At 43.3% G+C, this 27,617-nt stretch overlaps 2 protein-coding genes across 4 annotated transcripts in view; both read left to right on the top strand.

Annotated features, from left to right (window-relative positions):
• The first annotated feature begins 2,805 nt into the window (after positions 1-2,805).
• ADSL (adenylosuccinate lyase) lies at positions 2,806-19,092 on the top strand. Its single transcript, XM_033058284.1, has 13 exons — positions 2,806-3,048; positions 6,664-6,867; positions 7,995-8,039; positions 8,853-8,932; positions 10,691-10,862; positions 11,165-11,211; positions 11,599-11,689; positions 12,497-12,566; positions 13,601-13,748; positions 15,578-15,668; positions 16,516-16,605; positions 18,454-18,630; positions 18,944-19,092. Exons 1-13 carry the CDS (start codon positions 2,893-2,895, stop codon positions 19,028-19,030), a joined length of 1,458 nt encoding a protein of 485 aa, XP_032914175.1. The 5' UTR covers positions 2,806-2,892; the 3' UTR covers positions 19,031-19,092.
• Positions 19,093-21,501: 2,409 nt separating this feature from the next.
• SGSM3 (small G protein signaling modulator 3) overlaps positions 21,502-27,617 on the top strand; it is a 28,486-nt gene continuing 22,370 nt past the window's right edge. The window contains exons 1-2 of one of the 3 annotated variants that reach the window (XM_033057079.1): positions 21,502-21,573; positions 22,349-22,398. The gene's annotated coding sequence lies outside the window, so the exon portion shown is untranslated. Of the gene's footprint in view, positions 21,574-22,348; positions 22,399-26,949; positions 27,023-27,617 lie in introns of those variants that run through there. The other 2 variants (XM_033057080.1, XM_033057081.1) reach the window with 2 other exon arrangements.

The following is a 27,617-nucleotide window of genomic DNA, read 5'->3' as shown; positions in this document are numbered from 1 at the left end:
GGGTTGTTAATAATACTTACCTACCTCACAGGGGTTTTGTGAGGATCAACTAGTAATGTTTGTGCTTTAAAGAAAAAAGCGTGATAGAAGTATTATGAGGTTTTCACAGCAAGATCGCTAGTTCTTTTTACATTGTTTCCTTATGTGGAGGGAGATAACCTTTTTTTGTTTAATTATTGAAGCCATCAGACACTCAGATCCTAAATGATAGAAGTTGATAGAGATTCAGTTACTCATACTCTTCAGTCTTTATGCCTGTTTTCATCTTCTTCTTCTCTTCTTTATATAGTTATGCCAGTGTTGCTACAGGTCACATGTCTCTATTACTTTTAGATAAGCTCCAAAATTGAAGTACTTTGAGCTTGCTGCTTCTTTCACCAGACCACCAAATCAGAAGAAGTTTGTGTTTGTCTCCCTGCCATTAAATGGCAGTTTTGGTAACATCATCTTTCAGGTAGACAAATTTTTTCCTGCCATCAGGAAGGGGGGTTGGCGATGTGTAGTTCCAGAGAGGGGACTGTAAGATGAAGAACCTGGCCACTTTATGCTGCTGCTCCAGGGATAAAGGGCAGAGTAGCTTCCTATGTCCTTCCCTGAGTTAATTTCAGTGTGTTACACTTCAAATGCAGTGTCTCTTCTTGTCCACAATATACAGAAGCCATCACCTGCCAATAGAACGTAGGAACAGAGAGAATGATAGTAGATGCTGCTTGTGCATATGCCTTACAGCTCTCCCAGAGTGTTTCTGGGAGGGTGGTGGGGGATGAGGTCTTCATTGGGTAAATCCCACAGCTGTCAGGGAACCTCTGCTACTTTCTCCTCTCTCAATCACTTGGTCGCTGTTTCTTCTTTCTTGGATGTGCGTCTCAGGGATGTGCATATGAGCCCATGCCTCTTGGAATTTGGTGTTTGAAATATCAAGAACATGGTTTCTGTAGCTGAAACCTTTCTGTCTGACACTCCCTGGTCTTCTCTGTCCTGCATTGCTCCCCGTGGCCTTAGGAACATCTCCACTGTGCCCTATGCCACCCTCTCCATCTCTGCCAGTAATCAAGTGTATACAGTGATTCTGCAGAGAAAGAAGCTGAAGTGATGCAAATGCACCTGTGGGATTTACACACAGAGGTATTTTGGTTTTCTGCTGCATCTGCTCTAAAGCCTGCAGAACATCTGATGCACAGTGCTTTTTTTTCCTCATCTAGAAAGCAGAACAAACAACAGTATAACTCTGATGATGGTAATTCTGTAATGTTTACTTTTAACTAAATGCTAACTATTTTCCTCAAAGAACCAAAAAATCCCCCACCTTTTAACAAAAGTAACCAAATGTAATCTTCCTGGGAGCGGAAGAGGAAAGGGGAGGAGGAAAAGCAGTGACGGGGGAGCGTTCTGATCTATTTTCATCTCCACTGCTCGGCTGGAGGTGTGAAATGCTGCTTTGAGTTCCACAAACATAAGGGATTATGTTTACAAAGGTAAATGCCTTCTACCTGTTCAGGAAACTCGCTACTGGTGGGCATCGGGAGTTTGGCAAGTTTTCTCTTCATTGCAAACAAGTAATGGGAGAAGGGTGTGTCTGGAAGAGTAATGGAGAAACAGATTCATTTCATCTAGTCTTCTTGGTAAAATAATGCCACCCTTCTTCTCTCCTTGGAATGGAGGGATGAGGTGGCTGAATAGAAAATCATTGATGTCCAATATGGCTGGATTAGAAAAGGCAGCTTTTCTACTTTGCACATAAATATGTAACAGGAAGGTACAGCTAAAGTCCTCTTGCCTGAAACACTGTCCCCCAGAAGCAGACATTGTAATAATAAAAATAGTGGCTGTGTGTATATTGATGCTATTTGCAAGTTACCTGTAAGTGTTTATTTTTTTTTTCTTATACTTGAAATGGCTTCCTTTACTAAACTCTTACCGTAGTTCTGGTTTCTCCCCTCTTTCTATAGTGTGCAGTAAAGAAAATTACAGGACAAGTGGGGAGAATGTAGAGGAGATGACACTATGTCTTGCATATCCAGGTTTCATCTTAATTTCCATCCCATATTCTCAGAAATGTTTGAACTTCCTAAGGGTTTTCCATGGACACAGAAACTCAGCACTTTAGAAGGTGCTCTTGTAAGGCTGGCTGCCCCCTTTTCCTCCTTTTCTATATTTTTATTTTACTTTTAGTATAGTGGTACTTAAGATCACTGGTTCACTTAAAAAGAAAAAAAAACCAATAAAATGTTTAAACTCTACTAATGTACAAATAAGCTGAAATGTTGCATTTTATGTGTATTTTTGCCATAGCAGGTACTGTATTTCTCATGCTGGATTTAGAAAAAAAAAAAGGAAAAAAAAAAAAAGAAAAAAAACAAACAAAAGGGTGATGTTTTATTGGAGTGTGACAAGTTAAGAGTAATAAAGAATTAAGTCGTCGTCATTTCATTGAAACTGAGAGATGGTGTAATACTTATATATAAGTTTTCTGAAGGTTTTTTTTTTTGGGCTTTTAAACAGCTTTTTTGGTTTTTTGTTTTTCTCGGTTTTTTTGTTTTTGATTTTTTTTTGTTTGATTTCTTTTTTTTTTGAAAGATATGATTGTATTATGTGCAACTCAGTTGCTTACATTATAACTACAAACTATTTTTGGGTTCCTGGAGAAAAAAAAAAGAAAAAGAAAAAAAAAAGACTAATAAATGTGTTTGGCTGCTAAGCATTTAAAGCTCGTGTTCTGTGCGCGTTTTGTGTCCCCTCGGGCGGCGCTGGCCTCCGGCCGCGGGGGGGCGCTGCGGGGCGGGACGGGGCGGGTGGGGGCGGGGCCTGAGCCCGCGGGGCGGGGCCTGCGCCGCCCTTATCCTGCGGGCCGCGCGGCTGGCCGGGCCCTGTGCCGCTGCTGCTGCCGCTGCCATGGCGGCCCCCGGAGAGGAGGAGGACGTGATGGCGCGGTACCGCTCCCCGCTGGTGTCGCGCTACGCCAGCGCCGAGATGGCCTACAACTTCAGCGAGAGGAAGAAGTTCGGCACCTGGCGCCGCCTCTGGCTCTACCTCGCCCAGGCTGAAAAGGTAACGCGGGACGGGGCTGGGGGCAGAGCGGCCGGGCCGGGGGGAGCGTGCTGCCCGGGGCATCTTCACGTCCCGTTCCCTTAAGGGCTGTGGCCGATGAGGACACGGGAACCGGCCCGGAGCTACCCTCGGGAAACCGAGCAGCGCAACTTTCCAGGCGTGTTCCAGGGAGGAAAGGGGCGCCACGGCTGGGGGCTCTGCGAGTTCAGGGTTACCCAACCCTCTGTACACAATCCTCCGCGTACCTGTTGCCCCTCAGCAAATCACCTCTTCTCGCCTCATATCCTCCCCCTTGCACTTTCGCCTGCACTGAAAAATTGGCTTTGTAAAAGCTCTGCTAAGCAATCTTTGGTGAGGGGTTGCCGTTGAGCAAACACGGGTGTCCTTCCCAAGCGCTCGGCTGTTTGCTTTCCAGGAGGTGTGGCGGGGGACGTCCACTGTCCATTCAATCCCGTGGCTGACAGTCTGTGCCAGCCGGACCACCCCTGCATCTGCAACCATTCGTTGTTAGATTGCCCTTTTTTTCCGAGATTAGTTTACTTTTGGCCAAAGCGAGCAGTACATTTACCCCGCAAGTAGTTGTGATGTTTCTGGTAGGCTGAGTGCCACAAAAAATAATGCCACAAAAGATCGGGTGGTGTGTTTTATTAATTCAACTATTAGTAAGCAGCAACTGAGAGTACGTCCATATGATTGCAAGCTGTTGGGCTAGTAGAGGATAGGAAGTTAACTTTTTTGACACGCACTTAAAGCTGAATCTTCTGACTCTGTCTCTGGTCTTAATTAGGGATACATGTACAGCTATTATTACATCTTAATTGAGACATGGTCAGTTTTTAAGATGCACTAACTTGATTCCTTGTGACTCTTACAAGGTTTTTGACTGTGAAAAAACTGTAATGTGTTTCGCAAAAAACCCAAAGAAAAAAAGGTACAAAACCACCCACTTTCTGACAGAATGGCTTTAGCTTTCACACTCCATAGGAGCCCCTTTGTTTTTTTTAATAGAGTCCAGTTTCTGTTTTCAAAGCCCTGGGATTGTTAGAAGAAATCCAAGCACTAGGTCTGGGTGTTACTGTGAGTGCAAGGGCAGAGAAGCACCATGCAGGAGAATGAACACACAGTGCACAGTGTCATTACTGTGTTCCCTCTCCATGCAAGGAGAGTATCTCTAAGCAGCTTTGTCACCAATATGCTGGACCCAATATGATGTTTCAGAAGCAGAAGATGCAATTATACAGCTATGCTAAACAGGAGTCACCTGCCAAAGTACCACATGCCTGATTTTATCACAGTTCAGATGGTGGAGTGAGAGAGCTGCAAATCTTACCTAGTATAGAAAGTGCCAGTACTACGAGTACATGCTTGAGGAGCTTTGCACGTTCAAAGCATGACAATTTAAACATAGTCTTATCAATTTCAGCCGAAAATTATCACTTTTACTTCTGTTCAAGAACAGAATATGTGAGTTGCCCAGCAGAAGAAAGCAATCTGGTTGAAAGAACCAGTTTGGGGCTTCTAGGTTTCCACTCCCAAGCCCTGAACTCTGGGCTACCCTGTCTCTTGACCCTTGCTCTGCCTCCCATTGCCACCCCAGAGTTTTGTTCCCAGAAAGTAGAGACAGGTCTTAAAATTTCTTGAGCTCTCTTTTCATAGTGGGAAGAGGCTCACTACTATTTTTATCTGGCTCCTCGTTGCAGAGCAATTTGTAATCTAATGTCAGCTCTGGACTAAAAAGGAGGAAGAGTCAGCCACTTCCAGCACCTGTTACTTCTGTCAGTGATCAGTTAGTTACACATACAAGCAGTTTCTTTGGGTTCCTTGTAGTATTTCTATGAAAAAGAACACCAACCCAAAAACCAGGCAATAAATGAACCATGGCAATTTACTGCAGCACATATCCTCACTTCCAAGACGTTCATGTGTTGCTTCTTCCATCATTCTTTTGAAGATACATTAAAAACCAAAAAGTAACAACTGAACTGTGGGTAATACTTACTTTTGTCTTCTGATAAATCAAATCTAGGAAGGTCTAATCATCGGTTTTCTGAAAGTTGCAGGGAGTAGTAAGACAGAAGACATACAACTTAGTGGCAAAATTTTAGGTGAAGTACAGGACCAGGCAGATGGCTTCAGTATTCACTCTACTTAACAGGTGGTCCACTTGGAGTACGTGAGATAAGAATGAAAGAATTATTTCAGTAGAAACTGAATTTGGCAGAAAACCTATATAGTGTTTTGTTCCTTTCAGCAGGCAATAGCAGGAGTTTGAAAGAGCATGCTTAGAAAAGTGGGATTAGTAAGAAAAACTTATCTTTTCCCAACTGACAGTATTTAAAGTTTGGGTTAAAAGCTGAGGTGTCTGAATTTATACCCATCCCAAAACACTAGTTAAATTTTTTACATAAATTCCTTTGAATTATGATTCTTCTGTTAACATTTTTTATCTTGAACTCTTGACTTAATTGTGTTTGAAAGTCAAGTACAAATTTCTTGGAGCTCTCCCTTCTCGTAGAAGTAACTTTGACATCCTGCAGCATCAAACTGACTTACGGTATGTTTTGCACCTGTGAAATATAAATGTTTTCTCTCTTTCTATAGTAACCCTCCATCTATTTTTTCTGTCCAGTTAAGTTTCGTTATTTTTCTGTCATACGTTCTTTATAAGATGAGCAACCCAGCGTTTTCATTTTGTGTGCAGGAACTGTGCCATATCATCTACCTGTTAGTGATGAGCAGTCATAGCTGTTAGAGTGGCACATCAGAATATTGGGACATTCTCACAAGAATGACACCCTAAAAGCACAGTTTGGAGAGCTCATCACTGACTTCACACACCCGTGGTGCTTTGGGGAAAGCCTTGTGTTCTTCCTTGTGTAATTTGCCTGATTGGTTTTCTTAGGTACATGGGTTTGAAGGACGTTTGATTGTTTTTTTCATGAGGTACTGCCAAGTTCAGCAAAAGCTCATAGGGAGGAGGCCTCACACATTGTTTGTGGACAGATGAGAACATCATTTGTCTTGGCACTGCCCTATCTTGTACATGTTCTACGTCAAGTCATCTCTTTTTGAGGGGTTATTTCTTTCCTCTCTGTATGACTGTGCACTGTGGTCAGCTTTTCCCAAAGGATCACGGATGTCTGAGCAAGGCATGAGATTTGAATCTTGGCACAAGAGTGTATTGCCTGCTGAGCTGCCTGTGCTTTTAGGCTGTTGCAGTCTATGCTCAAAGGTGGTCCAGAGAGTTTTTCCTGGCACAAGTTATTTAGTATCATGTTAGCTGGATTTTTCTTTACCCAAAAGATAAACTTAATTGAAAGAAGTTTAAACTATACTATTTGTGTATCATTTTTCCCCATGTATTTTAAATTTTGTAGTTTTCATGGGAATGTTACATGATTGAGGAAAGTATGAAACCCAAGAGGAACATCTAAGAATGAACACTCCCCTATCCTGCTGGAAAAGGCTGGAGAGCCCTAGAATGAAAGCATTGTCTGTTACAGCTCAATTATACCAATTCTGGGAGATGTCAGATAGGAGTAAATTATTTAAACAGCTTCTGTCTCAGTTTGTTGGTAAAGAGAAAAAGCAATAAAAGGTCTTTTCCCCTTGCAGTCACTTGGGCTTCCAATCACAGATGAGCAGATACGGGAGATGGAAGCAAATCTGGACAACATTGACTTCAAGATGGCAGCAGAGGAGGAGAAGAAGCTGCGTCACGATGTGATGGCTCATGTGCACACCTTTGCCCACTGCTGTCCAAAAGCTGCAGCCATCATTCACCTTGGAGCAACTTCCTGCTACGTAGGGGATAACACGGTAATACAGTATTTCCAGTTCCCTGCCTGCAGAGCTGGGAAAAACAAAGCTACACTTGTTTATTTTATAGCTCTCTATAAAGTTTTCTTTATAAAATATTAAGTGGATTTTGCAGTCTTTTTTGTTAATTTTACTGTTGAAGTTAATTCAGTTTTTTAACCTGGCTGCCCTACAAAGCAAGCTCCACTGTTGCCTTTCTTCTGATGTGAAGCAAGATCTATCTGGAAATTGTTCCCTAACCTCTGCTTGCATGTTAAATATTCAAGGAGATAAGAGGGGAGTTGCAAACACATGAAGAAACATGTGAGCTGTGTGATTTTACATCCCTGTGACAAGAGTTTGTTGACAAAACAGGGTCCATGAGCTTTCAACTGCTACTTGGAACCCTTTCATAATTCAGGGCAAAACAAGCTTTTCAGCAGCAAAGAGAATGGGTCAGTGTGTTAAGTGAAGAAGCTGTGTGCTTTTTCAGCTGGGTACTTTTTAGTTTTACAGAATTGTAAAATATTTGTGAAAAACCTTATCTAGAACAGAGTGCAAACTGAAGCCTTATTTCTCAGTATATGTTGCGGTTCCACTGTTCAAGCCATTGCAACTTCACAGCTGCTTTTGTCGCATAACAAGCTGCCGTGTAATTATTTTTTTCTCTACTCCTTAGCAAGCCTGTTTAGCTTTTGGGGAATATAATTCCTTGTGACACTTGTGCCCAGCTGTACCTCAGTCTCAAAAGAAGGAATAAAGACAACTGGTACCTTTTTAGCCCACTTACTTTCCTGCTGTCTTTAGCCTACAGTGCCTATGGTTTCCACTTAGGACCATATGATTTAGTCTGTCATTCCATGGGCAGTTTCCAAGAACCTCAAAATAATCATTTGTAGGTACTTGGTGGAAACAGGTCTTCCACCACGTGTGACTTTCCGTGGAGAGTATAAAAGGACCAATGGTGGAGCCAGCATTTTTGTCATGAGCAAGTTCAGTGCAAGTTCTGTTACAAGAAGGAAAGCAAATCGTTTGTTTTAATAGGAGACTTTTGAGTCAATGAAGCATAATCTGTGTCCTCTCTGAGAGAAACTGTTATGTCTGGTCCTTTAGACACGGCACAAAGTTCCTTTCTCTGCTTCTTTCAGGATTTGATTGTCCTCCGTGATGGGTTTAACCTCCTGCTCCCCAAGGTGAGAAGATGGTTCTGCAGTGTCTCAGAACTGGGGAGCACTCATGTCCTGTGTATAGCCTGTGTTTAACTTGGGTTTTCCTAAACGTTTGTGGGAAGCTAGGAGGAGTTGTCTGTCTGGGTTGTTCTCAAAAAAAGTGAACAGTTCCTTTCCTTTCTCAAGTCTTTTCCCAGAGCTTTTTTGCTCACAGTGAGAATTATAAGCAGCTCCTTGTTTATCTCTGCCACAGATACCACACAGCAATACAACTGTATTGCTTTCAGGATTATCTTAGTCTTATCCTTAGCTTTGTTCCTAGGAGTGTGTCAGCATTCAAGAAACTATATAACACAATTTTCTGAAGTCAAATATAGCAGGAGTGTAGTGCAGTGGTGTCTACCTGACGTGAATGAGCTGACATCCAATTTGCCCTGGACTGTAGGTGTGTCAATTATACACCAAGCAGCTTTCTTTCTGACCAATTCCAGGAATAAAAAAAACACCCAAGGATGAACCAACTGCAGGATTGGGTTGGGCATGAAGATTAGACTAGTTTGAGCTCGAGTCCAATGACTTGTGTTAGCTCTTGATTGAGTTTTGTAGCAAGCAGAAATTGCATGCATGCCCTGAAAAACTGAAACACGCCATATTCTACAATTAGAAGGGGCTGCATAGTTGCCCCTCAAGGTCCCTCCCTGCACAACTGCCCCTTCCTGCACAGTGGTTTCCCTCCCCTTTTTCTCACAATGTTGTGCATGTGAACTTCTGCTGTGCTGTTTGAGGTTTTTTCCCTCTCTCATTCCACCTCTTTTCTATCCTTCCTGCTTCCACCAGCTCGCAAGGGTGATCAGCCGGCTGGCCGACTTTGCTGAGAAGTATGCTGACATGCCTGCTTTGGGCTTCACTCACTACCAGTAAGTAGCTATCAGCCTTTACTTTCTTTTTGTTGTCTGTGCTTTGATTAAACTGACCTACTGCTGCTCTTCTGCCATCCTTTTTCCCATCTCTGACTAGTTGGTGGTTCAGGAAAGGTATATGTGCTTGACTCCAGGCTTATCTCAAGAAATTGGATCGCTGCTTTTACTAGCTGTCAGCAGTTGCTTCCACACAGCTTCATAAAGGATGACTTCCAGGCAAACACAGATGTACATATTCTGGGCTGTTTCAAAGAAGCACGACTGGGAATTCCACTAAGCTTATCTTCCAGTCAGATTTTCTTTGTTTTTCTTAAGTTATTTTTCACTGCAGCCTAGAAAGTTTTGTTAATGGCTACTTGTTACTATGGATGGTGAGTCAAAGGACAATGAGATGTGGGTGGTTCTGTTCTTGGAGTAGTTTAATCTCCTGCTTCATGTCTTCAGAAGCACTAAACTATACCATGAGGTAAGCCTGGGTCTTCTACCCCAGTGATGCGGAACAAGAGAAGCAGGGAAATTAAGCACAGGTTGTGTCTGACTCATTGTCAGGTACTTAACATTTCTCCCTAAGGAGAGTGAAAGCATCAGGTCAGGTCTCTGATTTATTGTCTTGCTGTATATGCAATGTCAGTTCCATCAGCTCTAGTCCCACAGCCCTCTTTATCTACAGCTTTTTGGAGGAGTATCTGTGTTAGTTTCATTTGGGCTTTTGGAAAGAGGACAGAGAAGTGTTCAAGAAGTGTATGCAAGGTGAAATCTTAACTGATGTCTCAGCTTTTTCTGTGCCATTTGTCAGCAGAGTTTTTGCTCCATTTACAGTCATGTCATTTACAATCATGTTTTCCCTAGCCTTTCCTTTTCCTGCTTATGTACTTGCAGAGGCCTGTCTTGTTGCCTTTCACATCCCATACTAAATTAATCCAGGTGAGTTTTGGCTTTCCTTGCCCCATCCCTGCAGTGTTGAATAGTTCTTTATATTCCTCCTGGATCACCTGTCTCTGCTTCCAGACCTTACAAGCTTCCTTTTTATGTCTGAGCTTAATCAGGAGCACGTTGTTCATGTGTGCATGGTTTTTTGAAGTAGCATAGAGGTTTTCTTTGAAGTTCTTGTGGGTAATTTGAAATATTTTCACTTTCTGGGTTCTGCATAACACCGCTGCTCTCACCTTAAAGCATTTTCAGGGGGACTGAGGTGTAGCTAAAGCTTGCAGTTACTTATTCCAAGGTAGAGGTCTTACAAGAATTGTTGGCTGGCAGCATTGTTGTAGTGTGTTTGCCCAGAGGCTGAGTAGCACATTTTTATAAATAAGAAGGAAAGGTTCCTGAGAGGAATAATTTAAAACCACAAAGTGGATGCAGATGTCTCTGTGCTGAAAAGTTCATACCAGTGCTGTGACTCAGCCAGGGTGCCCCCCGTGCCCTGGGTGAGTGGAATTGGGCTGGGGGACAGATGCACCCCAGTCTGTCACAGCCCCTGCAGGCCTGCAGGGGGCGCACGCCCGGCACATGGACGCAGAATCGCTGTTTTCTCGTAATGTAATTCCATCTAATTCCTGAAAGGAATGATTACATCTTCAGTACCGTTTACTGCTGACATTGGTACATCCTTCTGCCTAAGCCAAATCCTGTTAATTTCTGCTCAAATGAGTCAAGAGAGATGAATCTGTAGGGAACTCTTAATGGCAGACTCAGCAGTGAAGTGTGGTGCTTGTGCGAATGCTTAGCGAGTCATGTTGTGTTCTTGATTGCTTTCAGACCTGCCCAGCTCACCACTGTGGGGAAACGCTGCTGCTTGTGGATTCAAGACTTGTGCATGGACCTGCAGAACCTGGAGCGGGCTCGGGATGACCTGCGCTTCCGGGGTGTGAAAGGCACCACTGGCACTCAAGCCAGCTTCTTGCAGCTCTTTGAGGGAGACCACAGTAAAGTACGTCAGACAGCCCAGGGTACAGACGTACAGTCTTGGCAATTTTCCACTCTGGAACACTCTGTTTGAGGGAACATTGAGATTCTGGCATTAAATTTACAAAGTCACCATGATCCCTCTGGGGGTCATTGACAAGGCTCTGTGTGAAAGCGAACAGCATTTGGGAAGGGATGTTTCACAGAAAGTAGAAGATTTTTTGACAGGAAACTGAGAAAAGCAAAAGACCATTTTTGTTCTTGCTCACCTTGGTAAGTTGTATTTTGAACTCTGTTGGTTTATTTTTTTTCCTACTTCACCCCAAGGTTGAAGAGCTGGACAGATTAGTGACTGCGAAGGCAGGATTTAAGCGGTATGTAACATGAATTCTTAGCAGTGTGTGACTCCTGCTGGTGCTGTTGGCCCAAATTCCCCTGGTTGCAAACTGACATCTGCGCTGCTGTTCACTTATTCCCCCTTGCCATCTTCCATTCCCAGTTGCATTTTCCTGCATAAAACTTCACCTTCTAAATAGGCCACTTCTGCTTGTCTCCCTGTCAAAGCACAGCTGTCCATTTTCCTCTGTTTACCTTCTCTCCCATCTGCATGCTGCCCCAAGAAATTGACAGCCTGAATTCAAATTGCTCTCATCAGGGCAGAATGACAGCCCTCCACTTCAAGAGCCATGTCACTCCTTGCTCAAAGTCGTGCAGTACTGTTGTGTCTGTCTGGAATGCTCAACTTCTGTGCTCATTTCTAGGGCTTACATGGTCACAGGGCAGACCTACAGCCGCAAGGTGGATATTGGAGTCCTGGCTGTGCTGGCCGGTCTGGGGGCTTCTATACACAAGGTGAGCACCCTACTTGTACACATTGGGAAGAAGGAGAAATGGTTCAGATCTTGAGGAGAAGGTGCTTGTGGTGCAGAATGCTCTGCTCAAGAAGTATTGGTGTTCCTTGTTTAGCTGTTTTCTTAGTGATCATATGGATTCACCACTGGGTACACGCCTGGTACTCAAATCTCAAAGATCTTAAGACCAATGAGAAATAAAGCAAGTTAAGTGAGCAGATTCTAAGATGCTCAGTTAACTTGCTTTGACACCCGATATTAGTCTAATCTATGCTAAATTGGTCCAATTAGAGTAAATGTCTTTCCTAGTAGTGTATGAGTTCTTAAATTTTACCATTTCTTCCTAGTTAATTGCCTTTCTGATAATGGTGTTATTCTCTTTCTCCTTGTGGATTCTTTTCATTGATTTATTTCTGTTCCCTCCCTCTCTTCTCTTGGGCCAAAGTGATTTGTGGTATTCTCTTCTGTTTTGGTTTTTTCCCAGTTCAGTGAGCACACATTATCTGTGTTTGCAAATCACTGCAATTTTGCGATCTTCTGATCTGTCTTCCATTCCCTGCAAACAGCTCCTTGTTGGAGTCCTGTTCTCATCTAATCCAGTGAACATGCTGTTTTCTTTGTTTTCTTGTCAAACATTTTTAGACCAGGAGGTATGATTGCAGTGTCTTTTTTTTGGTTAAATTTTTCACTGTCCCTAGCTTACTTCTTGCACATAGATGCAAAGATTCTCTGAGAACACTAACTGTAAGATATAATGGTGGGTGTCAGTTTGGTTCTGTTTTGATAATTTCTCATGCTTTCTTTCTAGATTTGCACTGACATTCGTCTTTTGGCAAACCTGAAGGAGATAGAGGAGCCTTTTGAGAAGGACCAGATTGGTAAGGAATGAGTTTTCTTGGACTGGTGTATGTGTCTTTTCATTTATGTTGGTGTGGCCTTTTAAACAAACTTAGAAATGTCCCTGGCAGAATTTGCTTTAAATTAACTGGAGTTTACATTGTTAGTATTTCCAATCCTTTTAGAAGAAAAAGAAAGGAGGGGAGGGAGGAAGTAAAAGGAAAAAACACCTTACCTAAAGGTTTCTGGGTATTAAGAAATTAAAATCAGGTTTGTATTTCTGCACTTCCTGTGTTTGGGTGGAGAGCAGGAGTAGCCATGTATGTCCCATTGCATGGAGAGGCAGACCTGGGTCTGAGGAGTCCTTAATGTTTTCCAGTCCTCATGAAGCTGACTGGAAAGCAGGTTTTTTGTTTAACTCAGAATTTTGATCTTTATAAGCAGACAAATTACGAGCAATGAAACTAGGGTGGACCTTGCACCCTTTCTAGAAGAACGCCAGTGATGTGATTCTGACACTGTTAGGGAAAAGGAAATGTACTGTTTTGGCTCTTGGCTGAAAGAAAGTTAAATAGTTGTATAGAATTGAATCAGCGAATTAAGCCTTAGTCCTGTCTGGTACTTTTACCATTCTACATTCTGTGGATGGTTTTAATACCCCTTCACTAGAGCAACAGGCAGCAGTGTAAGCATCTGACTTTGAAGGACAGCATTACTGAGCAGATGGAGGCTCGAACACTGCTAAAATTGCCATGGGTAGCCTGGAGCAATGGTGCTAAATACTACATTGAAAATTCAGACTATTTGTCTCTTGTATGTGATAGTACTTCTGTTTTGCAGAATTGCAAAAATGTCATCTGACTTTTTCTTTGTCCATGTTTAGAGGTTTCTGATATGAAGGGGAAAATGGCGGTGTCACTTTCATTATTATAGAAAATAGTTGTATTTTGAGGCTTTAGTCAAAGCTATGACTCCTGACACATTTTTCTTTCCCGGGGGAGGACCTTCATCTGTTCTCTCCAAATGCAGCACTCTTTCTGTTGCCCTGTTTGCACCCCTGTTCCTCCTTTGCCAGGCTCCAGTGCCATGCCTTACAAGAGGAACCCAATGCGCTCGGAGCGCTGCTGCAGCCTCGCTCGGCACCTGATGACGCTGGTGATGGATCCCCTCCAAACAGCCGCCGTGCAGTGGTTTGAGAGAACGCTGGATGACAGTGCCAACAGGTCTGTGACTGCAGCAGCTGCAGGTGGCCTTGTGCAGGAAGGTCCTCTGCTCTGTTCAGAAAATAATGCCTTTAACTAAACCCACAAGATATCACCTTGACAAAAAGCAGTCTCAGCAGAACCCAGAGACTATAAATTGGTTTCCTCTATACTGTCAGATAAAAAAAGTTAGGTTTTTTTTTAATGTCAAGATCTTCTGCAAAGTAAACCAGCAGCCAGAGTAATAAATTGCTTTCCTTGTCTTCCTGTTTCAACAGCACAGTGTTACAGTACTCACAGTTCTGAAATTCTTCTTGTTCTGTTTTAGATGGAGTTTTTTGATCCTTTTTTTTTTCACTTTTTAGAGAATAGTTCAATACCTTAACCCTCCAAGTAATCTAAAAACCATATTTTAATTTTGAAAAATATTATTTGTAAGAAGCAGTCAGATCTTGGAGAAAGAGCACAATTACTTTTTAAAAATTTAATGGAAATCTGTGCAGGTCTTTAGGATGTTGCTCAGCAAATTTTGCTTTATGATTCTTCATTACAACTATTTTGAACTGAAGTTATTTACAATTATTATCAAGTAAATTAGTAAATTACAGCAATTAAATTCAATGCTTCCATCTTTATTTAGTACTAAATCTGCATAAAGCTCATACCTACCTTTGAAACAATTTAGTTTCAAAGTCATATTCTGTTTCAGAATTTGATCTCTTAGAATCTTAGGAATCTCTAGACTTTAAGGTATGGCACCTGTGAGACAATGAAAAGCAGCAGTTTTGGTTTGATTAATGCTAGATTAGCATTAAGATTGCTGATGAGAATGTTATTTTTAGAATGTCTCCCCAAACGTAATACATGCATAAAATTTTGTGAAAAAATAGATTTTTTCCCAGAGAGACCTTACTCCAAGCTCCTAGTCTCATTAAAAAGAGAGCTGCATAGGCAGCAGAAAAAAAATGTAAATTTAAGAAGTGGCATACTGGTTGATATAGTGTGTTTATTTCCCAATAGCTACCAAGTGTTAAGAGATGTACTGGAATGTTTAAAATTTTATTTTCATCTCATCTAATAGAAAGACACATTTGTCCATGTCATTAACCAATTATAAAAATCTATGCCTTGAATTTTTCTTGTTAAAGCTATAGTGTTTTGGCAGGAGAACAAACCAGAGAAAGTTCAATCAGTCTATAGTCCAGCAGAGTTGTTTTAAGGCACTTTGATAGAATTGGAAGGCTTAGATGTAGCACAAGATTCAAGAACCTAAAATAGCATATTTTAAAAGGTCACAGTTTAGTATGGGCCAGGCCCTGCTGCCACAGATGGATGATGCTATGTTTGCTGCATTGTGATGTAGAGCATTTTGCCTGATACAGCTCATTCCCCACTACTCCTCGTTTCCTCCTCTGCTTTTTGTCAGGAGCCTCCTTTGTGACCAGGATCTGGTTCCTTGGAGGAAGCCCTCATCAAATGGATGGATCCTCTTGGAAATTCCCCACTGAGCACAGCCAGGCACAGCATGAGCATGCAGCATGTCTTACTGCTGCAGGGTAGGACCAGTAGTAGACAGTTCAACATAGAACACACAAGGGAAGATCCTTTAGACTGCTGCCCTGTTTCCTATCTGTAATCACTGAATTATCTTGGAGCTTTCTGTGTCTGCCTTCACCTTATTCCCTCTCTCTTTCTACTGACCAAAAAGACAAAAAAAAAAGAGAACAGCTCCAGTGTTAGGTCACAGTAATGCTATTTAGAGCATTATTTAGAGAAACTGGAGGATCTGAGGTGGACTAGAACATGGCTTTGTTGCTGACCAGGTTTCTGGGTGTGTGTATGTTTCGTAGGCGCGTGTGTCTGGCTGAGGCTTTCCTCACAGCTGACATCATTCTAAGTACACTGCAGAATATCTCTGAGGGACTCGTGGTGTATCCAAAGGTAAAGCAGGAGATAATGGACTTCCTTTGTAATGCTACAACTATGCAAAGTGCACCAAAACATTCCCATGCCATGAATTTTTATCTGTTGGTTCAAATGGTTTCTGAATTTTGCTCTATTCTTGCCGTATTCTCACTGTTGTAGGACATACATGAAAGGCCTCTTATGAGGTCAGTAAGAGAGTAAATGCAAAACCTGTCACAAAGGATATTTTTCCCTGAATTACAGAATGGATCTGTAGAACTCAGCAGCAAAAGATACTGTCTAGACAGATCTCATCCAGTTCTGTAACTTACTACAGGTTAAAAAAAAATATTGGGCATCTTTTCCAAACTAATGTCTCTTACAAGATATGGCTTCTAAGTATTATCAACTTCAATATTTCCAGAGCTAAGTTCAAAATGACAATTTGTCTTTGCATTGTGGGGACAAACTATTTATCAGGGCCTGTTAACAGGACAAGGGGTAACGTTTTTAAACTGATAGAGGGACAATTTAGATGATATAGGAAAGAAGTTTTATTACAAAGAGGGTGGTGAAACACTAGAATAGGTTGCCCAGAGGGGTGGTGGATGCCCCATCACTGGAACCATTCAGTGTCAGGTTGGACAGGGCTCTGAGCAGCATGATCTAATTGAAGATGTTGCTGCTCACTGCAGGTGGTTGAACTAGAATGGCCTTTAAAGGTCCCTTCCAACCCAGACTTTTCTGTGATTCTGTGACCATTGTCCAGTCCTAGAGATTCAAAGGGAGAGGAAAAAAAACTTATGAGAAGTTTTCTGTAGACTTATTCTATAATGCTGTTTCTTTCTTCCTATTTTTTTTTTCTTTTTTGTGTGTGTTTAAGGTGATTGAGAGAAGGATCCGGCAGGAGCTGCCGTTCATGGCCACAGAGAACATAATCATGGCAATGGTGAAGGCTGGGGGCAATCGTCAGGTACAAATGAAGTGTCCAAAATACCTTTTTTTACAGCCTGGTGTTTTTCTCCTGAGAAGCAAATGTCTCTGGGCTTTTGTCCTATCTCACCTTTCTCTGCTCTTCACCTGCTCCCAGAGTTATTAGTATTTCACTCGTGCTGCAAAGCCAGGCTCTTCTCTCAGAGGGGAGAGCACTTGTGAAGATGCTTATTTTCTGTTAGGAACAGTGTGCTTGGGCTCATCTGGCTGGCTGTGCTGGAGAAGAGGGAGACCTATTTTTATGTTTGATACTAGTAGGCATTTTCCTTTTTTAAGTGTTTGAAGGAACTTGGAACACGGGCCAGGATTCTGATTCAAATGGAACATGTTGGCAGTTGGCTACCTTATAAATTAAAAGAGGATGAATCAGTACTGTTAACAAAACAGCAAGACCAGTCTGAACCACTCATTCATTTATCATTCTTCCCTAACTCAGTACAGTGTACTAACCACTTTGTTGTAGTCCTTCATTCAGCTTCCTGTGTTCAAGGAAACCGTAATTAAATATTTTCCTTAGTAAATAAACTCAGACAAAATTAGATTGTATTTCCTTATAATTTAATTTCACAATTCAGGTCAAAATTGATAATCAAATTTCCATCTTAATAAAACACCTTTTTTCATTCACCTTTTAGATAATAATTTTTCCTTCTATGATTATTTCCACATTAAGGAGAGAAGCTAAACTTGCAAGAATAATTGAAAGGGTTTGATAGAAGTTTTGAGCAGAATATATGTGGTTTCAGTTTTCTGAAACAGTTGTGGCAAATAACCCATTATATTAGTCAGGAAATCACCTTTTTTCCTTTTTTTTTCCCCCCCTGTGTCTCTGATGTCAGTGGGTCAGTGAGTAAGCTTCCTGACTAAATGCATTAAGGGTCACATCATGTGAATCACATTCTGTGATTCATTTCTGTCTCTTGTTGACCTGCCTTCTTTCTGTTTAATTACATAGCCATAGGGCTTAGAGCATTTTTAGAAGATGTTTATATTCACATTCGTATGTTCTGTTTTCCTGTGCTGGGAACTTTGGAACAGCACATTTTCTAGGCTTTCCCACCTCATAGCACCAAAACTCGCTTCCTTTCCCCACTACTAAACAGCTCTCTCCCCTAAACATCCAGAAGATAGATCTGTTCATTTCGCCTGAAGCAGGTCAGTGCTGGAGCAAAATGACATTTGGATAGAGGAATCAGGATAATTTTTTTCTAATTGTAGTTCAAGGATAATACATTTAAGGAGAAGATTCCTACACAGCTGTAAATGCAGCCACATGGCTGTGTTTTAGGACCAGCATGGCAGTATCTGATTTTGCAGGTGATACCTGACTAGAGTTGGGTTCCCTTGTCCTTACCAATTGATTCCAAAGGAATGTTTTTTTTTTCCTCAGTCTATCCTTATGTAGGCCATGGTTTGCAAAGTCTCACCACTTGTTAAGTTGGACAGATTCTTTTCCCTTTTCAAAATCTGTAGAGGTTTTACATTGTTTACAGTTAAAAAAAAAAAAATCTTAGAATTACTCCTAAAAGTATTTGGGAAATTTGAAGAAGATTCCAGTGTCATTAGTTTGTTATTGTTCAACAGGGAATGTATGTGACATTTGGACTGTTTTAGCCTCAAAGAGCAGATGTGAAAGGATGAAGAAAATCTTGTTTTAATGCAGTGGCACATGATCCACTGCAGTCCAATCTGTGTCTTCTTTTTGCACTGTCCAGGACAATACACTTCGATATTTTTGCCTCCCATACAAGTGGTGAGATGAACGTGTCCTTTCAATAGCAATGGAATGACTTTTTTCTTTTTCTATCTTCTTCTCCCTTACCTACAGGATTGCCACGAGAAAATTCGTGTTCTCTCTCAGCAAGCAGCAGCTGTTGTGAAACAGGAAGGGGGTGATAATGACTTCATTGCCCGTGTCCGTGCTGATCCTTATTTCAGCCCTATCCATAAACAACTTGAAAGCCTGTTGGATCCCTCCTCCTTCACTGGACGTGCTCCTCAACAGGTAAAGTAGTGGAAAGAGGCTGTGGGTTGTAATGCAAGTGTAGTTTAATCCTGCATCCTCTTGTATATGATATGTACACTCTGTTTGCTACAGAGTATACATATTATATAATTCTAGCTGTACTACTACGGAAGACACATCTTTCTTCTTTGATTTTCTTGTCTTTCTTCCCTGTGGCTTCACACTTTTGATTCTGGGCATACCAGACCATTGGCTGTCTTTGTGAAAGAGAGATCCCAGTGAGACAAGCAGGTCCAAATGGGGAGGAGGAGGCAAGACCTTTTCCTAATTTTATTTTTCTCATCTTGAACAGGTGGCAAAATTCCTGAAGGAGGAGGTTCGACCGGCACTGATTCCATACCAAAGCAAGATGGGTGGGAAAATTGAACTGGCACTGTAGGTATAGTCTGCAAATGTGTGTGGGTTTAGGAAGATAATAAAAGCCTTATTGACCCAGGTCTATTTACTGTGTCATGTTATTTTGGTTCTCTACAGTACATTTAACCTCCAGAGCTTACAGTCACCTTGATTCCAGATGGGCTTTTCATTCTTTGTCTGCTCTTTGATGGAGGTCAAGCCTCCATCTGTAGTGTTACTGAGAAATGCTCAATTGTGACAAGTTACCTTTACCACAGCACCTTCATTGACCCCTTACAGAGCACTGCCAGCTGTTAAAGAGCTATGCCTGGTGCTGCCTGACATTCATATAGGACTGACTTGAAGAAGAGCAGTGGTAAGGGGAACTGAGGCCACTCCCATTTTCATCTTTCTTTCCATGCCCTGAAATTTTCTCCACAGGTGTCTCAAAAGTTGATGAAAGTTTGTCCTGACTTTCAGAGTACTATGACTTGGGGAGCAAATAGGCCAAAATACTAGAAATAATGGAAGGGAGAGGTCATGGAACTTCATGGTTCATTGAACTGGTGCTCCTTCAGTGCTGCTTTCCTAGTTTAATACTGTAGCTGTGGCTCTGTTGCTTCTGAAAAAATCATATTTACAGGTTTTGGGTATAAAACCATCATGTTTTGGCTGTGATTGTGGTCCTTAGCGCTAGGTGCTTGATAATGAGTGGCAGGTGGACTCTGGCATGTCACAGTTGTTCTCTACTACACGTTTTGTCTGGTAAGGAAAGAAAAAAGATACTGGAATTCATTGAATGACAGAGAAATTCAAGAGCATCAGTTTTATTTCTGACATTAATGATCTGTTTTGTAATGTCTGTGCTTCACTGGACATCTAGTAGTGGATCAAATTCTTCTCCCTTTGACTTAAACTGGAATAATTCCCTTACCACTTCTTCCAGCGTTATTACATCATAGAGCATTTCTTCTACTTCAGTGCAATAAAAAAGCTTTCTCTGGCCTCTATTTTATTCAGACCTTCAGAGGTGACATGATAAGGATTACTTGATGATTTTTGAAGTGTGGTTGCTGAAGAGAATTAAGAAAAGCAGAACTAATTGAAAGAAGCTACCTGCTGTCCTTCAGGTCATTGAAAGAGAATTTTAAAATACTGCATGTTTTAATAAGGCTTGTCTTTTTTAACTAGTTAAGAGCAGTGGGAAGCTTCAGGCTGTGATCTCCTTCCATCAAGATTGCTCTGGCTTTACCTTGCCCCTAGAATACGGCATTCAGAATGTCTCAAACATTTGTGAATTTGATGGTGTTTAAAGCATTTTGCTTGCTTGTGCTATTAACATTTAATTAGCCATCTGTTTGAAAAGGATAACTCTAATTGAACCCTTGTAATTTTCAGGCTATTACTCAAACCGATAGCCAAGAAAGAAAACAGACAGATGCGTAATTCATCCTTTTTTGGTCCTCTTTCCTCTTCAAAAAAACCAACCAACCCTGTGTGGAGAGGAGTAACAGTATCTTTTCTCATAATTGGAAGTAAATCTTTTTCAGGTAGAGGCTGCCAGCTGTGAGCTGTTGGATTTGTTTTCCTGGAAATTATAAAACGAGTAACAGTGGTGCAGAGGAAAAGTCATCCTCCTAGAAAATGAAACACAAATCCTTTGGCAGACTTGCACTCCTTGGTTTGGGAGCTGACTTCCTGCTTTGCTGCAGAGTCGGCAGTGGCAACAGCCAGAGATGTTATTCACCCCTGTGGTTGGTTGTTGGGAGGAGGTCACCAAGCGGTGCTTCAGGAGTAGCTCTCCATTGTTCAGCTCCTGATTCTCCCCCTGTACTCAGCACTGGTGAGGCCACACCTCGAGTCCTGTGTCCAGTTCTGGGCCCCTCAGTTCAGACACGACATTGAGGTGCTGGAGCGAGTCCAGAGAGGGGCAGCAAAGCTGATGAAGAGTCTGGAACATAGGTCTGAGGAGGAGCAGCTGAGGGAGCTGTTTAGCCTGGAGAGGAAGATGTTTAGGGGAGTTGTCACTCTGCAACTACCTGGACGTAGCGTGTAGCCAGGTGGGGTCAGCCTCTGCTCTCAGGAAACCAACAGGATAAGAGGACGTAGCCTTAAGCTGGACTGGGGAGATTCAGGTTGGACATTAAGAAGAATTTCACAGAAAGGGTAATTAGACAGGGTGGTGGAGTCACCGTCCCTGAAGGTGTTTAAGGAAAGGCTGGACGTGGCACTCAGTGCCATGGTCTGGTTGACATGGTGGTGTTTGGTCAGAGCTTGGACTCCATGATCTCAGAGGGCTTTTCCACCCTGATTGATTCTGTGATTCCGTGGCAGATTCGTGAGGCCAGATCACACTTTATGCCATTCGGTGCATGTCCCTGCAGCTGTGCAGAGCAGGACCATCCCCAGGCCCAAGCCGGCGCCTCCCCCGCGCCTGCCGGGCCGCGCCTCCCGGCCTACAGCCCCCGCCGCGCCGCGCGCCGCCGCCCGCAGCCCGCGCATGCGCCCCGGCAGCGGCGCGTGGGGCCGCCGGGTCGGGGCCGGGCGCCCGCCCTGAGGGGACGGCGGTGGCGGTGGCGGCAGCAGGTGGGTGCCGGGGCAGGTGCGCGCCGGGGCGGGCGGGGAGCGCCTTCGCCCTCCGGGGCTCTCAGCCTTCCACTTCCCCCCGCGCCGGGGGCGCTCTCCAGGAGCGGCTGCTCCACCTGTGCGGCGCCCCCCGCACACACCTCACCCCGGCACCCCCCCTGCCCCGCTGTCCCTCGGGCGGAGCGGGGGCCGAGGCCGCCGGGGCGGCTCCGCCGCTGGGCTGTGTGCGGGGCGGGGATGCGCGGCTGCGGCTCCGCTAACCGGGCTGGGGCGGGGAGCAGGAAGGGACCCCGGCCCGAGGGAGCTCCGCGCACCGGCCGCGCTGACGCAGGGTCTGGCTCCGGGAGTGACTCACGCTGTGCTTCTCCGTCAGGGCTGCCCGGGGCACGCTCCCTGCGCCCCGCTTCCCCCGGCTGGGCTCCCCTGCTCCCCGGGACGGGCTCTAACCCGCCTCTCCTGCTCGTGGCTACGACTCCCGGGGGTCCTGCTCTGCCATACTCTGCTCTCCACGCCTGCGCCTTTTCGGAGGTGCCTCGGAGGAGAGACAGTCTGTCTGCTGTCTGGCTGGGGGGAAGGAGCAGTCACGAAACACAGATGGAAATATGGCAGTATCCTCTAGGCAATGGGCACAAACAGACGTGCTGCAGGCCCTGTGATTGTCAGCTATAATAAATGTTAGAAGGCCAGCAGGAGACAGATGTAATTCTTCGTACCTGGTGATGTAAATCCAAGGAAGCAAGGAGCCCCAGTCACGCGGATTTAACTCTCTTTACAGGCAGTGACTGTGGGCTCCGGGACAGCTCTTGATGTCTCTTCACAGAACTGGTAAGAGCGGAACAGAGAAGATTTCCTGTGTGTGGATTTGTTTCCTTCCTAATTTTTTGAGGGATGCCTGAATTTAAGCAGGTGCTTTCCTTCTAAACCAGTCCTTTTCAGTGTTGGTGGGGGGTGGTTTATGTGATGTCATAGCTTCCTACTTCATGATGTCTCAGCCCTACTCTGCATGGCTTGCTGTGGTTTTTTTTTTTTTTTTAAGGAGGGAAGTGGGAATAAGGGAAGAACAGTGCCTTGAGGAAATGGAGGATTCTTTAGTGCAAATAGATGGGACAGTGAAGCAGTCTTACTGAAATTAAGATCAGTGGGTTTTTAGTAGTGCTAGGCTGGATCTTAAAATCATTCAAGAGGCAACTGTCAGCCTAGCAGGAGTGGGGCACTACTGTGCTTTTGCTGAACTGTTGATCAGGATACAGTTGCTTGCTGGATAATCTGAATTCTAGAATAGATTTTCAGCTGCTACAGAGTCTAGAGTGGTGGCCTGGAAAGAAACAGCCACTGGAACAAAATTCAATTATCGTTATTTATTTCTGGATCCACACAATGTGTCTGTGACTGTGCCTATGCAGAAACAAAAGCTGAACTCCTACTCTGGAGAATTCATAAAGTAAAAAAAAAGGAAGAGGGTGAGAAGAGGCATGACATGTAGTTAAAGAGGCCAGGGTGGGAACTGTTTGTGTCATGTTAATAGAGTGTTTATTCTGTATTTAACAGATTAAAATGACAAATACTGCCTATCTTAATTCCTGTTTATGATAGTATTTTGATAATGTGGTTTGATATTCTTAGAGAGGTGTCATTCATAGTGACTCTTTGCTGAAGAAGGATGAAGGGAATCCCTGAGGGGCAGCAGAGAGGAAGGGCATATTTCTGGAGGAATTGCACTGGTCAGGGAATGATAGAATTGAGGTGAGGAAAGTACTGCACGCTTGCTCAGGACTGAAATAATTCTCCAGTTTTAGGGGTCTCTGCTAGCAATGTTGTTTAGGTTTTTCTTCTTTGCTGTGCTTTTAACCTGTCACTTTACCGAAAGGTGAGATCTTTTGCTAATCTGAGTGTTCTAAAGCCTGACAATCTTAAAAGACAGGCAATAATGAAAATACTTGGCTTTTAAAAAGTAATGTGTCTTACCTAAGGTGACATGGTATCAGTAGAGATAATTGGTTGAGAGCTCTGTGTGTGAGCTGCCAGTCTTAGTCCCATACTTGGTGAATTGATTTGTGTGTTGCAAAGTTGTTTCCCATGCTTGGTATTTGGGAGGCCTTGACAAAGGAATTGGCGATACCATGTTTGAGGCAGTAACTGTTTTGGAAATGGCTGGAATGATGCCTCTTCCTGGCAGTGAATTGCCAACTTCTCACCAACACATCAGAAGTAGCAAAAACTTTAGAATTTGCAAATTTGTCCAGTAGGAGGAGGTAAACAAACAGCTTAATTCTCTATTGTGAGTGGGATGGTCTAAGTGTCGCTTAAGAGATGCAGAGGTTTTGGTACTTCTGGTTTGTGGTTTGTGTCCTCAGCCACACAAAGACTTGCCTAAACTTCTTTCTCTGCCACTCTTTATCCCAGGGTCAAGGTTTTGATACATAAAGCTTACACAGGCTGAGTATCTAGGAGTGCTGGGGAAAATCTCTTGTCGGCTGTGTTACTGTTGGCACAGTACTTGTTGGGTAAGGAAGAGAAAGTTGTTGTCTTGCCACATTTGTTTTGTCTTTGAGGAGGTCTCAGATTTTTTTAAACTGGAGCTCAACCAGTTGCATTGGTAACAGAGCAATTTTGTTTCCGACTTAAGGAAAATACCCTGGAAGAAATGCAAACAGGCTTGTTTTATGAGATAGGGGAAGAGAAGAGAGTATATTGCTGTTAGTATGACTACAAGGACTGTTGTTACTGCCCAGTAAGTGCTGGCTGGAAAGTATTTGATGATTCTAGATGAAAGAGAAACCTTAAAGTCCTTTTTTTCTCTTCCTGATCCCCAGAGGTTTTGTCTTGTTTTGTTACAAATGTTAACAATCATTGTATCTTTTGCTTTCTTTTCTCTTAAGTTATCTGTGCATATAAATTTCTGCAGGAGTAAGATCTAAGTAGTCCAACATGACTACTAGCTCTCTAGATGAGAGCTTTGCAAACAGTCCTGAGAGGTGTTTTGAGTGTTACTAACCTCTTCAGAAAGTTGTGTCCTGTAAAGACGGAACCCTGAAGGAAAAAAGTTTTGAATGCTGTGGGATATATTTGTCTTAAAAGCCGTTTTCTAGAGCCAAATGAAGTGAGACCAGCTTAGAGTCCTGTGAAGTGAATCTGACTTTTTTTGCGAATACCAGAGCAAAGAGTAGCAAAACAGAGCTACAGAGAGTGACCTGAAGTGAGCCTTTCCTGTGCCTCACCAAGGTAACAGCAAACCATGACAGCAAAACCTCTGCAAATCCTCTGAGGCCCTGTCAAGGAAGAGCCGTTGTTCAGGCCCTTGTTCCATTGTCACTGGGAGCAGTAGGATGAGACCAGCTGGAGAATCAAACTTGCACCTGGGTGAGCCTACAGAGCTGGTGATGGAGACAGCCTCGGATGGCACTGCTTGTCACTGCTCAGGACAGGAGTGTGATTTAAAAGACCTCATAATACCTGACTTTAAGTAACTGTCAGTAGTGTCTTTTAACCTTTCTTTGATTGGTACGGCCCTGCATCTCTAACAGAAATATTTTCTTTCAAGTTTCTGTATACAAATGAAACTGGATGGTTGTGACTGCTTTCCACAGACATCTCATAAATAGTTTGCAATCTTGCAATGGACCAGAAGGTAAACAACTCTTCTGAAAATTTTTTGGGGAAAAACAAATTTTTGTAGAGTTCTGCAGAACTGCCTTTGTCATGCACTCTGCTTGTTTGAGTGCCCATTTATAGTGCAGTACTTGACCCTCACAGAAGATATGTTTAGACACTAATCAGAAACCTTTGGTTTATATTTGCATAGTGGTGTTTAACACGAAATTGCCTTTACCCTAAGCCTTGAAGATTAGGGTGACTGCAAGCCTGCCTATTTTTGGCACATACAGGTTTTCTTGCCTCTGTGTTGGAAGTAAGGAGAATTTTGCTGTGCAGTGAGAGGGAACCTGACCTCTTTTTCTAACTTCATTTGATGCAGACAGAAAACCCCCAAAACTGTTGTTCCAGTACTCAATTGTAATCCTCCTGTGAGTTGCAAGGAGCACTCTGTATTCCTGTCACGTATCTTTTCACCACTCTAATAATGGGAGTACTGGGAAAGGGGAAACTCCTCCTCTTCCTTAGATCCCAAGGGTCTTAGCTAACAAGAGGTTCTCCACAGAGGGGCAGTTCATGCTTAGCTGGCATGGGTTTGCTTTGGAACCAGGTGAATAAAAGGCAGTTCTGCTCTAGGAATAAAATACCTGTTGTTGTGTAGGATATCTACATAAGTAGGTATTACATAGGGGTGTTTTAGAGACAAGTTTGACACATTGAACTGTGGTCAGGAAGTCCATCTGTGATCTGTCTGTCCAATGCATAAGCAGTAGGAAGCAGGATTCCGCTTTTTCACATCCTCGTTTTCAAAATGGAGATGCGATGGGAACAAAACTACAAGTTACTTGTTTTGTTCCTTTTGTGTAAACTGACCATGGTTCAGCAGCTTCAGCTGCACTGGGGCTGTCTCTGTCATTGCAGCAGGCATTGCTGGACACTGAGCAGTGCAAGGAGCAGAACTGTTATATGGAAGTACCTTTTAGTTATGTTTCTGCGCAGAATTACATTTCCAATGAGGGCAGGAATCTACAAGGTGCTTTATGGCAAGAGACATAGAGTTCCAGTTTACTTTTTGTTGTCTCTGTTGTTCTAATAACGCCATGAGGCAGCTGGGAGGAAACACTTTGCCCTGCCACATTCCTGCTGTCTGTATGTGATCCCAGTTGATGACTGGGCAGCACAGGAGTCCTGGGTGGTGCCTCTGCAGCAGCCAGCAACTAGCCTGCGTGGCTCTGGAAGCCTCCCCCTCGCTGCTCTCCAGGTCCCTCGTCCCCCTTTTGTGACCTAGGCTTTTGGTGCACCTCTGGTTCACTTCAGTGCTACAAGAAGAGAGCTGAGGGCAGTTAAAGTTCCCAGCTCTTCATTCCCAGTCATGTTGTAGAAAGGAAGCCTGAAGGCCACCTCAGCACTTCCAGCCTGCGTTTGTAGTGTTGCTCAGCACCCAAAGCAGTGTGAGGCTGGTCATGGTTTGTAAGCCTCAGACAGGAAGTTTGGGATGAGCCAGGTTTGCTAACCCCATATTGACTCTTTAACCAGTGTCTGTGTGGGATTCTGCTTTTTTTACAAAGCCGGGATGTCAGGGTGTCAGGGACGGGAGCTCTGCATCTTGTCTGCCCCTTGGTCAGGTGTGTGGCTGTGCTTTGCTCACTGATGTATTTGTGAAGCTGGGGTTCTCTTCTGACTCTGTGTGCAAAGCAAATATTGACTTGTGGACTAATGGCATTTGCAGCTCCAGGATATGCCTTTGCCCAACCTGAGGGAGACGCTGATGGGGGAAGGGAAGGCAGGCCAAGGGCATCCTGCTGAGAGTTTCCCTTGGACATTTCATTGAGCAAATCTGGATTATAATTTGAAAAACGTAAGTTTTCTGGTTGTGAGAAGATGAAATTGAACTGCCCGATTCAGTGCAGAGCTTTTGTCTGATGTCTTGCAGAGGGAGTTGTTAAATTGACCCAATCTACTTGGGATTTCAAAAGCTGATCTGGGAGAGGCTTCTAGAACTACACTTATGTGCATAGCTTCCTAATGAGTACTGTGACTTTCAATCAGTTTTTTCTCTTCCAAAGCTTTTTTTCTTAATAAAGGAAGAGAATAGAGAACAGTGGAAACCAGCTGACAGTCCAGAGGTGGCAATGGGATTTACTGCATACACTGTTGCTTTATGTTCATTAAACATAAAGGAAAACAGTTCTTCCCTTGCTAGCTTATTGTCAGAGGAGGTGTTGTAACTGTCAGAACAGAGGTGCAGTTCTTGTAACAGTGAATGAAAATTATTCTAGAAAGAGTTGTTATGCTTGTTCTGCTCCTTCTGACGATGCTCAGTGGAGGTTCCTGCATAGTTACTGCTTGTAAAGTTTTCAGGATACAATGGTAAAATGCTTGGTAAAATGTTTGTCTTCTGCACAGTCTGCTAAAAGTATGCTGCCTTTTTTGTGGATTCTTTTTTTTCCCTT

This window comes from Catharus ustulatus, chromosome 4 (assembly GCF_009819885.2).
Source record: "Catharus ustulatus isolate bCatUst1 chromosome 4, bCatUst1.pri.v2, whole genome shotgun sequence".
Taxonomy (NCBI): Eukaryota; Metazoa; Chordata; class Aves; order Passeriformes; family Turdidae; genus Catharus; species Catharus ustulatus.
The sequence above is the reverse complement of the archived record's forward strand: the minus strand, read 5'-3'. Positions and strand labels throughout refer to the sequence as shown.